General features: G+C 40.1%; 1 protein-coding gene across 5 annotated transcripts in view; it reads right to left on the minus strand.

Moving 5' to 3' along the window:
- Nucleotides 1-935: 935 nt before the first annotated feature.
- eya1 (EYA transcriptional coactivator and phosphatase 1) overlaps nt 936-15,983 on the minus strand; it is a 62,272-nt gene continuing 47,224 nt past the window's right edge. For all 5 annotated transcript variants that reach the window (XM_036558507.1, XM_036558506.1, XM_036558505.1 and 2 more), the window contains 6 exons: nt 5,923-5,981; nt 5,658-5,818; nt 5,352-5,466; nt 4,921-5,042; nt 4,154-4,254; nt 936-1,559 (listed from right to left, as the gene is read on the minus strand). In XM_036558507.1, the coding sequence (XP_036414400.1) occupies nt 1,479-1,559; nt 4,154-4,254; nt 4,921-5,042; nt 5,352-5,466; nt 5,658-5,818; nt 5,923-5,981 (639 nt within the window). In that variant the 3' untranslated portion in view covers nt 936-1,478. The remainder of the gene's footprint in view (nt 1,560-4,153; nt 4,255-4,920; nt 5,043-5,351; nt 5,467-5,657; nt 5,819-5,922; nt 5,982-15,983) is intronic.

Here is a 15,983-nt window from a genome sequence, read left to right on the forward strand (position 1 = left end):
ATTAGCACAATGATTGTTTTTCCAACTACAGCGATTTCCTTTCAAAGTGGACACTGAACACATTTCAAAATCAAAATAAAAAGACTACTTCATACAAAATTACACTTAATGTACAAGAGTTTCTGTCTTAGTGCCAGTACAAAAGATAATAAAACCTTAAATCTCGCTGCCTGGTTGTGGAGGTTAAGCGAAGTTAAACGTCCAGGCAGAGACAGTGGTGTGGACATTTACACTCAGACTGAAGCTTAACATTCGTTTGATTATTACCCAGCATGTATTATATTGTGTGTAAAGCTCACTGACATTATAACTACAAGCGTTCTGAGACGGGAGCTACCTTTTGGGGCTCATGAAATCTTGACCGAAAAAGTAAAATTTGCTACCAAGAAATTAACTAGGGTTTCACCGACTTTAAGTAGCAAGTGTACGAGGGAGAAAAAGGAAAAAAAAAAATAATGAAATCATTGACACTTGACATCCACGCTTTTGGTCATGACAAAACAAATTATCACAGAAATCCCTTATCTACACTTCTCTACCCAAAGAAACCATTAACGCATCAACACTTTTAGAGCTTGCACAACTTTTCTTTCTCCTTTTTTGTGTAAAATAAAACCGCCTCCTCTGAAGATGAGCTGTACCTAAAAGCAACAGAGTAAAGGAGGAATAAGTCCAGTGATTAAAAATTTACACACAAAAAAAAGATGTATTCTGTACACGATTGTCTGAGCAAATGCAAATAAAGTTTCTTAATTTTTCCTTAAATTATTAGAAAATCCTTTTTTTTTCTTCTTTTTTTCTTCTCCATAAACTTCTTCTTGGAATCAAAGTACTTTGCAAGGCGGGAAAAAAGGCACGAGTCTGACAGTGCCCTCAAACAAAGTCTCAGATTATAAATAAAGAAGCGTAGGATGTCCAGCTCAGTGGTTTTTGTGTTTTTTTTTTGTTTTCTTTTTTAACCCAGGGCTGACCGAGCTGCCCCGCTGTCTCTGTACCATTGGATAGAGATATGTGGAGAGAAAAGGAGACAGAATAAAGGCGAGGAGTAGGGGGGGGATTAGGCTGAATCTCAGTGGGGTCGGAGCCTTGCGAAGTTCCAAAAGCTCCAGTAGCTCTGGTTTCCTCACAGGTGTGAACCCTCGCGCGGGCCGGGCCGTAAAACATTTTGACGGCTTTAGAAAAGAAGCTCATTCACAGTAACCATGGCCAGCAGCTGCAGCCTCATAAATTCACTCTCCTCCGACTTTGAGAACAAGCTTTAGAGTTAAGACGAATCGTGGGTCGACATCAATGCGCTGACCAGGTCACGCAGATTTCACTCTCTGAACATACGGATTAATCTTCTTTTTGCTTTTATGGTGGACACTCGGCTGACCCAGTGATGCATTGATGATATTTCGGTGGTGCTTTGGAGCGTGAAACAGGGCTACAGGGCTGGAGACGGGCGGACAGGGCCGTGTGGACAGGCTGTCTCAGTGCTACAAGTACTCCAGGTCCAGCGCATGGTGCAGGGCCATGAGGTCCGAATGACTGGAGATCCTCCAGAAGGGCATATTGTGCTGAGAAGAGAGAGAAAAATGGGAAACACTGAAAAACTTCCATTTTAGAAGCGGGCAATATGATGATATTTATCATTATTGTGATAAATTTTACACATCACAATATGCTTTTCTGAGTATACTGTGGATTTTGCTAATACTGTATTAGCAAAGCTCTAAATGCATATTTCTTGCTAAGAAAGCATAAATAGTCCCGAAACATTAAATAGAAATCATTGTACTTTTAGTTTTTAGTATTTGTTTAAAATGTGGCACCATGCACAAATATAATGACACATATTGAGTATTGTGAAAATGTCTTTAAGGATTGTGAAGTTATATTTTTGCTGTATAGACCTTCCCTACACCATCTTCATCCCCAAGCTAGTACCTTTGGTAGGTGTTCCTTCAGTTTTTGCAAAGAAAAAATGGCAAGATCTAAATAGTGTTCTATTTAAGGTGGTAAATTAACACAAATTGACAAACAAAATATGGTAAGTATTATTTGAAAAACATTTTAAGAAGTTAAGTGTCCCTGAACTATTTCAAGCAACACATAAGTAGAGCATTTAGTATAAAATCGTACTGTGAGAAACAGTCCAGAAGAAGGTGGAATTTACATTAAAAAAGAAATCACACAGACAAAATGTGATTCCTTAAAATGTTTTACCTCAAAAAACGATCAAGAGCAAAAAAGCTTTCTGAAATCAAGAATTAAGAACACTGTCATGCAACATTGGTGGAATTTCTGTATGTTACTGACTATATTTGTAGATCCAGAGATGCACCAGAAATTCAGGTGCTTGTAAACCTTTTAAATATCACTGCTGTTGGGACAAAACCTCGTATTTCCACTTATGTCATTTTTCAGTTTTTGACATAATTCGAAAATGCCTGTTGCACTTTACATTGTGTGTAAATGTCATCATGAATGGACCCAAAGAAACGGCCCAAAATAACTTTGAAAGCCTGGTTCCATTGACTTACATTAAAAGTTAATAAGGTTTTTTTCCTTCTCCTGTAAAGTTACCATTTTGGAGATACAAGGTTTTGTTCCAACAACAGCGATATATTTCCTCCTAGCAGCCAAGCTACATCCAAAGTCCAGGACAAATTCAGTTCTCCTGTTATCCTAGCCACCCTCATTTGCAAATTGCATGTCCTCATGGAGCTGTAATTCATTCTTTAATGAATAAAAAAGAAAAGCGCAATCTGAATATTCTTAATGCTCTCAATAGCGCTTTTAAAAGCCCTGCTGGGAAATAGCTATGAATGCATTGTACGGCACCTCTGCCCAAAGCGCCCTGGACACAACACCGCAAATGAGGCTTTGTTCCCTGAGAGAGGCCGGGGGAAATATGAGTCTGCGAGAATGAAAGAAGCTTGTCAGCTCGGACTCCTCAGTCCCTCCACACAGAGGCCATTACCGAGCCTTATCAAAGGTATAGCTTCTCTCAGGCATATGTTCCGCTTAGAGAAGCTTGCACTGACCCTTAAAGGACTCTTTTCTTTTTGTTTTGTAAATTGTCTTTGCTTTTAAGTTTAAAAGCCAGGAGATCTTATCTCTTTTCGCCTCGGCCGAGTTATTAACTGGAGGGGAATTTGTTTTGGGGATTCATTCGGGGATGAAAAGCAACAACGAAAAAAAAAAGGTTTGACATTTGCTTCGCTAGATCCGCCATGTCACCTCTGACATCCATCTCCTACAGTATTCTTCCATTTCATTTTATATCAGGCCAGAGCTGGAGAAAGTATCTGTCTCTCTTCTACCCTCTCTTGTTCTGCCACAGGCTTATGAGATCCAAACGCTGCTGAATAGAGACTGACATGCAAAACTGTGGAGGTGCTTTACCCTCTGTTAACTTCCTCTGTGCACATTCCTTGCATGATTAATTGACAGTTTGGAACTGAATACTTGGCACTGTATAATAAAGAACTGTGTCAACACCCAACTTTGCAATTCTTTATTCTGCTCCAAGGTTTCTTACCTGTCAAGGGAACATGTTTGTTCTCTGCGGTAATTAATTAGCTAATGAATATCTCCATCCTTTTGTGGTTTATGGTCAGAGCGTTGGGTTTTACATGAAAACTTGGCAGACATTCTGGACACAAAGGCCTTGTCAACAGTCAGCAGGTAACATAAATCTCCTCCTTTGAACAGCAGAGACGAGAGCAAATACAACACTCAGGTGCTTCGACACAGCTACTCCGCCATGTTCGACAACACATCAAAAGGCTTTGCCAGCTGAGTTCCCCTGTTCTTCATCCCCCATGGTTGCTTGTCGCTGCAGAAAATATCCCGAATTCATCAAACAAAGATTTAAGCTTCTTAAATGCGCGCTCTGTTTAGGGCCGGTCCCTTGAACATGCCTGAAAGGACTTGTCTAGCGTTACACGCATTCATGCCGCTTAGGCTCAGGGCAGCAATGTATAATTATGCCATCTTGCCCCCTTTACACATGAGCTGTCAGGAGAAAAGTGCTGATTCAATGGTGACGGCCGTTTTGTTGTTTGGCCAATGGGCTTTCGTCAGGGATAAACCGATGAAAGTGAAAAGAGCGAGGTGAAGACCAAGGTCAACAACAAAAAAACTAATAATAATTATAAGCTCTTACCTTTTTGGAGCTCTGCTCCTCTTCTACTCCATCCCCCACCACCACGTAAACAACTTTTCTCCCAAACCTCTGAATTACTCTCTCGAAGCAGCTCTCTTTGCCTGCAGAGAATAGAAACAGGTTTTAGTGCTGTGAAATGCAAGGGAGCCAGCCTTTGTGAGAGCTCTCTAAATACGCAATAAGTTACACAAAATTACACAGTGTAAACACTTAGCCTTAGCTAGGGGATTCGATAAGATCAATGCCCAGATAAAAGCAGTCTGAAAAGCATTAAGTGTGTCTTTCTCCTCCCCAAACCTGGGACAAATGGAGTTTAACGAGCTAAATCAGCCTCACATGCTAATGCTAGAGTTAGAGAGGCATGCAGCCTGCAACCAGAAGATCTCGGCACTAGCCCCGCTGATCTGCTTGACGATGGCCCAAAAGTGAAGGTTGGTGTTTATTTTGCATTTGAAAAAGGGGAGGCAGGGAAGAGAGGGGGGGGAATGTCCATGTGGAATGACATAAATTTGCCGAAGTGGTTTCATATGCAGGGCTGAAAAAGAGAGGCCCAGTTCAGGCCGAGCTCCAAGAAAATAATCCCAGCCTGATTAGACCTCTTCCTTAGAACCGAACATCAACCCTCTCGTGTGTCCGCCCCTTCTGCAGCCTAACCCAATCATGAGCCATGTGTTTACACATAATATCACACTCATTTCAGCCACACGACATCAGGAAACTCTCTCCAGCGTAAGTACATGCACGCTCACAGGTAGAAGCACATTTACCTATTTTTGTGGCGCTATAAATATTTTCTATAGGAAAGACTACTCCCAGTCCATAGAGCAGGACCTTGGCGAGGGCAGGTATGAGCTGTGTTGTGGTCACCAAGATGTTCACACAATTCGACCTGGAATTAAAGAAAGAAAAGAAAATCAGGGATGTTACGAGTTTCTAATGTTGACGCTTGGTCTCGGGAAATCCCCTGGTGAATCTCATCAAGTTTAATTGCTTGCAAATGATATAATGCTAACACTGCTTACAGGCTAATATGTTGTTTCTTTAAATGAAGACACATACACTGAGAGTTTGGTACAAGATTGAATTCTTGAGTTCAAAGTTTTAAAGTATAGAGCATAGCACTGTTCTTTCTCTTTTGAGCCGATTTATGTATACACAGGACAGGACTCCTATATAATTTTCCTGTGCGAAGGCTTACCTTGAGTGGATTAATGTTAGTGCTTTCAGTGCCAGTGTTAACCAGGAGTCCGTCAAAGCTTCAATTTCTGCTCTCAATTGCAACCAGGCTTCCCTTTTGGCTGGGCCGAGCAGTCCTGCAATGAACAGAAACCTTGTTTGAGTTGGCCCATTCTGCAAATAACTTCAGAATTTTCAAAATTTAGCCTGACCAAGTAGTTCTGCATAGGGCTGTTTGAAAAACCTCGGCATGTGTTTGTTGACGCACCCTCTCCCCTTCCCCCCTACTGAGCAATTTGACCAAAGCAGTTTATTGGGGGCGAATTACCTCCGACGTTGTTTTTGTAGGTGGTGTAAATTTCTTTTACTCGTCTGTAGCGGAAGGCCAGTTTTCTCATCCAGTCCACTCCTCCTCTCACCCCCGTGGCCAGGCAGAGGTTGGCACTGGTGGCAGCAGCGTGGAACCCATCTGTACTGAAGTTATACGTGCTGGATGCAGGATGATAAAGAGCAACACATGTGAGTACTCTTAGGCCCGGTGCACTGCCAGCACCAAAAACGAAAAACAATCTCCAAACCCATGCCAGCTTTACCTCAGATCCTGACCGTTGTCATCAGAGGACACGTCGTCGATGTGGACCTGATCGCACTCCTGCGGAGAGAAAGGAAAACAGAGGATGGACATGTTGAGCCAGGCTGAATCAGGCTACAGTGATTTGATTAATGGTTTTCATGTGCAAAATTGGGTGCGATTTGGCAGCTTGAATCCATGAAGTGAGTAATGTCAACAACTGTGGAATTCCCATTTGAAGCCTAAGCTTTGCGCTGGAAAGCTGAAATCAGCCCCCTCAACCACTTCCAGGCTTGAGCCCCCACCTGCTCAATCTTAATAAAAATAAACACCATCATCAGGGGACCGGGGGCCAGCCCACGTCGTCACAACCACTAGGGGGATCTCTAGATATATTCATGCACTGCTACCTAAAATCAGCTGGGACGGGATGAGCGTGGGTTGATGTTAGCAATGTTAGTGTGTCAGTGTGAAGTGTGCCCGTCTGCAGGCCAGTGCCTGACCAAACAGATAGCTTTGGGATAATGAGCGCATCTGTGCTCCCTCCGGGCCTCTGCTTTCTTGGAGAGTCCGAGCCATTCCTCAGCTCCGAGCTGATTCAGACAGTGTACACAGTAACACAAACCAGACTTTCTGCTAAATGTAACATACTAGAAAAATTGAACCTGATGCTAACCGCCAATGAAATTATGACCTCTGATTGCTGCTGAGCCACACACCAGCACAGCCCCAGGCTTTCTGGAGAGCAGACTGAAAATCTGTTATTAGTTTTCCATTTATAGGCATCCCAGCCCCCCCACCACTTTCCCCTTGAAAGAGGCATGAATGCTAGGGAGTCCTGCCTGAGATTTCAAATGGAAAGAGAGGTGGGATCAGCTGCATAAGAAAATTGCTGTGCCGGAATATGTAAGTGGAAGAGTGATGTGAAAGTAAATTGAACCCGGGAAAAGGGTTTTTGTGTGTTTTCTCCGCATCAAATTCCAAGCAATTAGCTAAACAATCTGTGTTAGTAATCAGATGAACTTGGTTAACAGTTCAGCAGTTAATCGTTAGTGCTGTTTTGCCGGAGGTTCACAGATTTTTTTTTGCTTGTGGTGTAAAATTTCCTTTATCGTTTCCTTAAGCTTTTTAATTAAGTTCTGAGTGGCTGCTAAGACACCAAAAAACACAAAAAAGGACTTCCTTGTTTTAATTCAATCTGAACCGGCCAAATGCTGACGTTATTGCATTCCTGTCTAATGCTACGGCAGGGTAAGGGTAAGGGGCTTTAGACCGTAAACCTTTTTTATTTTACTGGTTCCCCTCTGAACAAATTTTTCATCTCCCTGGATTTGTGGGGAGAGGGAGGAGAGAGCGACGTGAGGAGAAACTCAAACCAGCTGTTCTTTAACAGAATTAAAATCTTGACCCCCAACCCCTGCTCTAATGCAGGCATTCTCTCGCCAACCCTCTCCCAGCAAGCCTCAAGATCCAAAGAGGAAAAGACTTTGACCCGGTGGCCTGCTCCTCCTCTCTAGGGCTCCACACACTCAGATAAGGGGGTGGGAGGTGGAGGGAGGGGGCAGTGGAAGGAGGGGTTGGGTGACCGCACATGGAGAGCTGAGCCTTGCGGGGCCAGAAGATGGACTGCCAGTTGGAACTCCTCAAGCTGTTTGTGTAATCTGTTTCTAGACAGTCAGCGATGGACCCTTAATACTTGTGAAGTACCAATTTGTCTTTGGCAGAGGACCTTTGGACAGGGCAAAATCATTACAGAAAAAACAGGCCTCCCCCAAAACGTTTAACCTTGGCTCTTTCACTCTTTTGCAAAGAGATAATCATTATAGTGCCAAAGAGTATAGCATCAAGACAACATGATAGAGTGGTTAACTTAAAGAAGGCATCAGAACCTCTGCTGCTGATATGGGTCTATGAACATGACTTTCAACTCAAAATTCAGGTCTCATATAAGACCTCAAGATTTTACTTTACTGAAAATGTAGTGATCTCACCACATTGGTAAATATCTCAAAGTTTGTACCAGTATTGAAATTGTGCCGATATTTTATGACAACTGAATATCTTTGCCTGGTTTTGATTTAGCTTTGTACCTTCACCAATTTCAGACAGTTGCTGATTGGTGAAAATATACCAACCACAAGTTAATTCATTTTCTGGACGCATTAAGATTTCAGGCAGCCTTGAGGTATCTGAGAAATCCTTAATTTAGTTGGGCAATTTGAAGCAATGAACTGGCTCACCACAATGAGGCCAAGCTTAAGGTCTTACCTAATAAAATTTGTTAAGATTTGTTTATAAGTAATGCGACAAAGTGCCAGTTCTTTTCCCCTGAACTCTATCTGCAGATGTCTTCTTTCCCAAGAAATAGCTCTTATTCTTTAAGGAATACAGTATATCCATAGCTGGTTTAGTCCTTTGCAAATTACAGGACAGTCCATGTATTTCAGACCTAAATGGCTGCATTGTGATATTAATGGAGTCCACAATTTTGCAGAATACTACGTTCCTTTCTTGCAACAAAGACAACGTACTGTATCATTTATCATTCATGCCATGTACAGAATGTCAAACTCAATATCACCAACGCCGATATATTGAAAACATAGTTACAGCACACATGACTGTGTCCTTGATACAGGCCCAGCTGGCTCACACTCGTTAGCATTTTTATCCTTTCTTCCCCAGCTTTGTCTAAGTTGCTGTATGATTACATGGCCTTTTAATTCAGCGCTTATTACAACACGCAATTAACAGTTGCATTGTGGACCGCCAGACCTCCGGGATGAAGGTCAGAGCAGAAAAAGAATGCAGCAAGCTCTGAACAATTACAGCACACAGCAGGAGTGCTCATAAACCACTTGACTGCCACTCTGGTAGCTGCAGAGCGACTCTAATGGAGCCGGTGTCTTACAGTAATGCACGAGACTCATTAGGCCTCCTTCTTAAGCACTCGTAAACACAGTTAAGCCTAATGACTAGGGATGGGCCAGCTTTAAGTGCTTCAGCAGGCTGCTGTATCTGGATACTGAAGGACGGCTTGCTGGAGGTGCCTTACCCAAGCAGTTGTCTTGAACGGGGCCATAAATATCATCTACGAATTAAAAATAGCACTAAGAATCTGACCGAGAGCGAATGTGTGCCGTTCTACTGCGTTCTTCTGCGTGGTCCCCCCAACTCTTCCCTCAGCAGCCTTTACAAAACCTACAATCACCACTAACTCGCTCCAGATGTTCCTACTGTAGACTGTACAGAGATCCTCCTTTACCATCCATACATAATTACTTCCTATGCAAACAATTTGTCTTTCTGTTTAATTCGTCACATTTTCCCCTCATCTCCCTCATTTAACTGTCTGAAGGTCCTCGTCTGAATAGAAAGAGCAGGAAAAAAAAATCACAGGAACTCGAGAGGTGCTGGACAAACTATAAAATAAACACCTGAAATTCACCTTCTCTCCTAAACGAACCCAAAGAGCGAGAGAGAGAGAGTTTTTTTCTCCTCTCTTTCAGTCTACGCAGGCCCATAGAAAGCTTTTCATTTGGGCTGAGCTATCAGAGGCTCCTTTGTTCGCTGACGTCTGTCATTAAGCAATCAGCCTGGACTGCCCGATTCTTCCTGTTGGCCAGAGGAAGGGCTTTTGCCGCTGACTTTTCAGAGGAGAGCTGCAGTACGTCAAAAAGTAAATGATTATTTCAATCTACAAACCCCGCTTTCCCCTCTCGTCCTACTGCCTGAGCTAGAAACATCCGTATTGCATTACTCTCTCTGGCTGCCTCCGTTTCTCCTTCCAGGTTTTTTTTCTTTCTCTCTCGGCAGACTACACCAGAGTTTCAGCCTTGCATTCTGCTCTGTTTTATATGCTATCTTGTATTCTTGCATTTCGTGGTTGAACTGGCCCATTTGCAGAAATGCTTAGCTTTCACATCTGCCCATTGGCTTCTATTAAAAGTGAGTTTCAAGTCAGTGGATTTTATGTTCTGTGCTGAAATTACTGTTCATGGTAAGCACTGGCCTGTTAGTTAGCTAGTTAGAGAATTGAACTGAAAGTGTTGATACTTGTCATGCCTCAAAAAATAAACCCAATAGTCCTCTCAGATCACTGGGGTCTGGTCAGCTTGCAGTGCCCAGAATTAGAACCAAGTATTGTGAGGCGAAAACGGCTGGAATCAGCTGCCAGAAGATCTCAGAAATTACTACAAACCAGACTTAAAGACATTTCTTTTTCTCATGCATGTGAACACTTGAACACTCTCACTGTCTAAACTTTGCACTTCTTTTGAATTACTTCTATATTTAATTTGTGTCTTTTATGTCTTTCTTATGTCTTTAATATTGCTTTTATTTTGCTTTTTTTAGTCATGTAACACACTTTGAATTGCCTTTGTGTATGAAATATTAATACACTCAGTGCTATGCAAAAGTTTGGGTGCCCCAGGTCATGTTTTATTGATTTTCTAAGTTAAAGTAAGTTAATGCATCCTCTACAGAGAACAAATTTCTGCACATTTCAATGCACAATTACTATTTATTTGCTGAATTTTGCATACTGGTGAAAAACATAACATGGCATTATGCTCTAAAATCTGCAGATATTTACATTGACTGACTCTACACACCATGCTTTATTTTTCTATTTTACAGCATTAGCTTAGGAAAAGGTACAAGTATGCCTCTTTCCTCTGGGAAAGTGAATATTGTGCACATTTAAAGTTTACAATTGGATCTTAAGGACCATGTTATACCTTTAAGCCTAAATTTGGATTGTTTGTACCTCTATGAACAAAAGTGTACCTGTATAGTGCTCTTTATTCTGGCAGCGCACACTATTTGGCAACTGCCTACTGGCTTCTATTAAACACGAGTTTCAAGTCAGTGCATTTTATGTTCATCTGTACGCTACACACACAGCAGATTAGGCTAAAAACGCTGCAGTGTTCCTTTAATGTTGGTTGTCCCTGTAAACCTAACCTGGATAAAGCAAAAGCGAAGTGGCGCTACCTCAGAGTTAGTCGCGGAGTCTCTCCCGCAGGTGAGCGAGCTGAGTAACAATGGCACAGTGTGAGCGATTACAGCCATCATCACAGCATTCCACTCACACTACACGCTCAGGCCATGTGAAAAAGCCCTAGCCATGGTTCGCAGGTTTTCAATGCTGGACTCCATTCGCAAAGTCTGTCATCTGTAAGGGGGGGTCGCGACCCCAACATTTAACTCAAACCCCCCCATTCCCTTCCCACCGCCCAGTGCCCTGCTGGGGGCGAGAGAGAGGGCGAGAGCGAGAGAGAGAGAGAGAGAGAGAGAGAGAGCGCGAGTGCTTACCTGTGGGTCAGACACAGGATATGGAGAACAAAGAACGTTCTTCAGCCCCACTTCATTCCAATCTACAATTTGTGCTTGAACAGTCATGGAATTCAAACAGCAGCACAAAAAACACACAAAACCCTCACTGAGAAACGCACGCAGGTAAGCTCAAGCAGAACGGTTTCACACTTTGAAAATCTCCCCGTTGAAGACTGTGATACATTAGCCGAGGAGAAGCAAAAAAAGACTTCTCTGCAGTGCTTCTAATAGATGAAAATGCTTTAAGATGCTATTTGTGCTATAAATGTATGAAAAAGCTTTGAAAGGCTCATTTTTTAATGTTGCAAATGCAGCTAGTGCATTAAAAGGCTGTTTTTGATGCTTTAAAAGCATACAGATGCTTTTAAAAGCATCAGAAACAGCCTTTTAATGCATAAAATCAAGTTATGTTAAGAGCATATTTTGAGAACAGATGAAGTCGTACACAGCCAATAATTACATTTCTACCTCAAAGGTGTTGACTTCAAAGAAAATTTAGCTGCATGAAGAAGCAGCACAAACCTACAGAGTTTGCAAGTTGTGTTTTGAATAAAAAATCTAATGCTATGTGACAAGTGATTCTAATACACTAGTCTTTATACTAGTAAGTTTAAACTTCAAATAAGTAAATAAAAAATAAATAAATAAGATTTAGAAGGCAGATAACTTGGCAAAAATCCTATGAATAGATAGTTATTGTTATTTATCCATAAATGTCTCCTTGTTGTTGCCAAAATACCTGAGATGTGAACTAGAACACCTGTAACTACTTTTTGTTGATTACTGTTTTGGGAATTTAATCATTCAAATGTCCACTTTTAAAGTTGTTATCATATATAAAATTAATATGAAAAGTGATTCCAAATTATATATATAAATATATATACAGACAAAGAAGCTGCTCGTGTTCTCAAAGCAATAAACTGACTGCCCCAGTGTCAAGAATTCAACATCACTCAATGTGTTTGTGATTACTTGGACTGTGAAAATGCAAAACCACCTTCTAAGACTACTTGCACCATGGCCTGAGGACTATACTCGACTTACAGCCCAAGGACACTACACACGCGACAACCTGGGGCCTGTACCCACACTACGGCCCAGACACACTGCTCACACAATGGCCCAGGGACTGTACCCGCCCAATGGCCCAATTTATCTGCACTACGGACCGGGGACACTACTCACACCCTGGTCCAGGGATTCGACCTGGCAACAGCCTGGGGACAATAATCACATGACGGCCTGAGGACACTTCCCGCGCCACAGCCCAGGGACACTACTCACACCATGGCCTGGGGACACTCCCCACACAACAGCCTGGACACTCTACCCCTGCTATGTCCCAAAGACACTATGCACACAAATAGACTATTCAGGCCCTTCATGAATTCACAATCATTAATCCAACCAACTCCCTTCTGCATAGGACTTTTCACAGTAATTTTGTCCAATCACCTCATTATTTCTGCTTTATATGAAATTTAGTGTGGTAATAATTGGTGATTGGAAAAAAAAAATTGCAAGTCATCACAAATGTTGTGAGGGTTGGTTGAATTTGTGACCACAAATTCCTGAAGTGACTGACAATTTAAACACATGGCTAGACAAAGAAATAGACAACTCAAACACACAATTAGCTAATATAAACACAAAAAAGACGCTTAATATCGTAAACAACTACACAATGTAAACAAAAAAACAACTGCAGTCTTAAAAATAAAAGTGATTAAAAGGGTTCTTTGCACAGTGCCATAGAAGAACCACTTCTGGTTCCCTAAAGAACATTTTGATGGATGGTTCTGAAAAACACAAATAGACAATTTAAAATCAGTTAGACAAATTAAACACACAACTAGAAACATAGACAATTTAAAGAGACAAATAAACAATTTAAATCTAAAAATACCCAAACCAAACAAATTATAACTGAATAATTGAATATTAGAGCTTAACTAAAAAAAAAGCAAGCAGCAGTACTACTGATTTGAATATTTAATCTTATTTGTGTCTTAACATTCCTCAGAGCACTTGATTCTCTCAGAGCTGATGGCTAGTTGATATAATAGTTAATATAATAAGATAACATAATTAATACAATAATAGCTGGCAGTAAACAGTAACTTCGCTGCATCAGCCTTGGTGTGTGTGTGTGTGTTTTGGGGGGGGCGGTCTAATTTAAAGCGTTCCCGGCTCTGCAGACTCGTGTTGTTTTTTCTCCGGACGGTTCCAGTTCTTCCCCACCGAGAGAAACACACACACACACACACACTCAGAGGAATGCTTTTATCCCCAAAACTCCACACACTCTGCAACTGCACACACCGGCAGCTACATGTCAGAACGGGGGATTTACACAACAGGGGATTTGCTGCGTTTTGTTATAATTAGTGGTTTTATAATAAATAATTTTATAATTGTTTTTAGAATTAAAGACGTGTCCTGAAAAAGCCTCTGTACAGTATTTGTATATAATATTATTATATTATATATAACAAGGCATGAATGTTACACAATATTTAATAGTAAAATAAATATAAATTCATACAAACTGAAACGATGTTGGTGGGTCCAAAAATTACATTGTAAAACATTTGTTTCACCTCACTTTCAATTATTTTGCATTACTTTCAATGTGACACATTAAAGTGATAATTAATCAGTGATGTTTTTCTTTATTAGAAATGCATTTTTTGTCCTTCAAAATTTTTCTTAATAAAGAAAATAATTTCACACTAATTAGAAACACCATGTGTGAACTTTGGTTAATAAACTGTGCATCTTTATAACCACTGTGCAGCATTAGCTCTGAGAACATGTTAAAGACGTTAAAAATCTTGATGTATGAATGTTTGAGTTATGCTGTGCTGAACAGCCTGATTTCTGCTCAATATTCCAATTTCCTTAAAACACAGATCAAGCTTTTCTTTCTCTCAGAAATCAATAAACTGCACATCTAATCAATAGAGGGATCAGATGACGGTCCAGAGTGTCAGAGATCTGTCCTGCTGCTGTAAAATATCAATAATGAAGTGAGCGAAATAATAGAAAAGTCTGTATCTGTTTCACCGCACGCGTTTATATCTGTGTCTAAGAATGGATTTAATGTTGATCAGAGCAGAGTGGACTCCCTCCATCCAGTCAGCTCTCTTCTTTTTATTCCTTCTTATCATCTCTTATCAGCATTCACCCCCACATTTACAACAAAGGCAAAAAGATCCACTGTACATGCAGTGGGGTCCAGAAGTGTAAGACCACCAGTAAAAATGCTTCTATTTTGCATTCTTTTTAAATTTAACACAATGGTTTTGTTATTTTAAATGATATTATCAGCTTTACTTTACTGTAATTTGAGTAAAAAGTAGAATATTTGAAACATTTACATTCATTTAACATATAATCAAAGTCCATGTTTTGTTGGTAATTGAAAATTAGTGAACACATCCTCTACAGAGAACACACTTTTGCACATTTTAATGCACAATTACTAATAATTTACTGAGTTTAACATATTGGCAAAGATAAAACATAAAATATGGCTTGTGCAAAAGTTATGGCACATTTTATATTTTATTTTACCACTTTTCTTCCAATATGTTACACTCAGCAAATAAACAACTGTTTATGCATTAAAATGTGTAGAAGTATGTTTTACACATATATAGTGTGTTGTACACACACACACACACACACATATATATATATATATATATAAAACAGCCCAAATTTCTGTCTCTTTGTTAACAATCCTGCACTGAACTGTATCTAATCAACATTTCACATTTTAACATTTTGAAAAGAGGCAGAAATACATTTATTCTAAAATATTCACATCAAAATTATAACATACTCACTTAGCATTAGTGTGCTTAGCCAAGATTTTGGCCTGTATCAAAACACATTGTATAGAACTTCATCATAACAGGTGATCTGATTAGAATTATTATAGATTATAGAATATATAGTTAAATAATTATTATAGATTATATATTTATTGTGAAGAACAGTTATCAAATTATGCATATATACATATATATTTATATATATACGTGTGTTTATTTATATATATTTTATTACTGTACATATTTTAATACAATTCTTATAAAAACAATCATTAATAAGTAATGATTTGCCGTTCCTCAGATGTATAACCAAATAAAAAACAGTGTCATCCAACATGCAAAATGTAAACAAAAAAAATAAAAGTAGTGATTATTGCATTTTACAGTACTCAGAGTCTATGTTTGTGTATTTTGGGCAAATGTTGTGTGTGTGTGTGTGTGTGTGTGTGTGTGTGTGTGTGTGTGTGTAAAAGCAGCAGGGGTCTCTTTATGGCTTTGACTAGATTAGATGAAGTGTATGCATTTCTACACAGCCATAAATATGGAGCTGCACTGTGTTTAGCTGTGTTTAGATGAAGCCTGTAAATAATCAGAGACTACTGAAGACAAGCAGCACTACAATTAACACTGAAATCATGCAAAAATCTGTTTTTTCTCTTCTCTACTGTCAAACTCAGCCTAATTTAAATGTAAGCGAGAGGTTCATGCAACATAAAACTCCACTGTTCTGGTATCGCATACTACTCTCAGATTTAAGAGAAAAACCCCATCAGCTTTAAAGTGTCAGAACGAAAAGTAATAATTTCGTTATTGAGATACAGCAGGCCGCAGGACGCGCATTCAAATCATTTTACAAGAGGTTTGAACTGCCAATTCGTCTGCAGTTTCATCACACATGAAA

This window comes from Colossoma macropomum, unplaced genomic scaffold (genome assembly GCF_904425465.1).
Source record: "Colossoma macropomum unplaced genomic scaffold, Colossoma_macropomum, whole genome shotgun sequence".
NCBI classification, from domain to species: domain Eukaryota; kingdom Metazoa; phylum Chordata; class Actinopteri; order Characiformes; family Serrasalmidae; genus Colossoma; species Colossoma macropomum.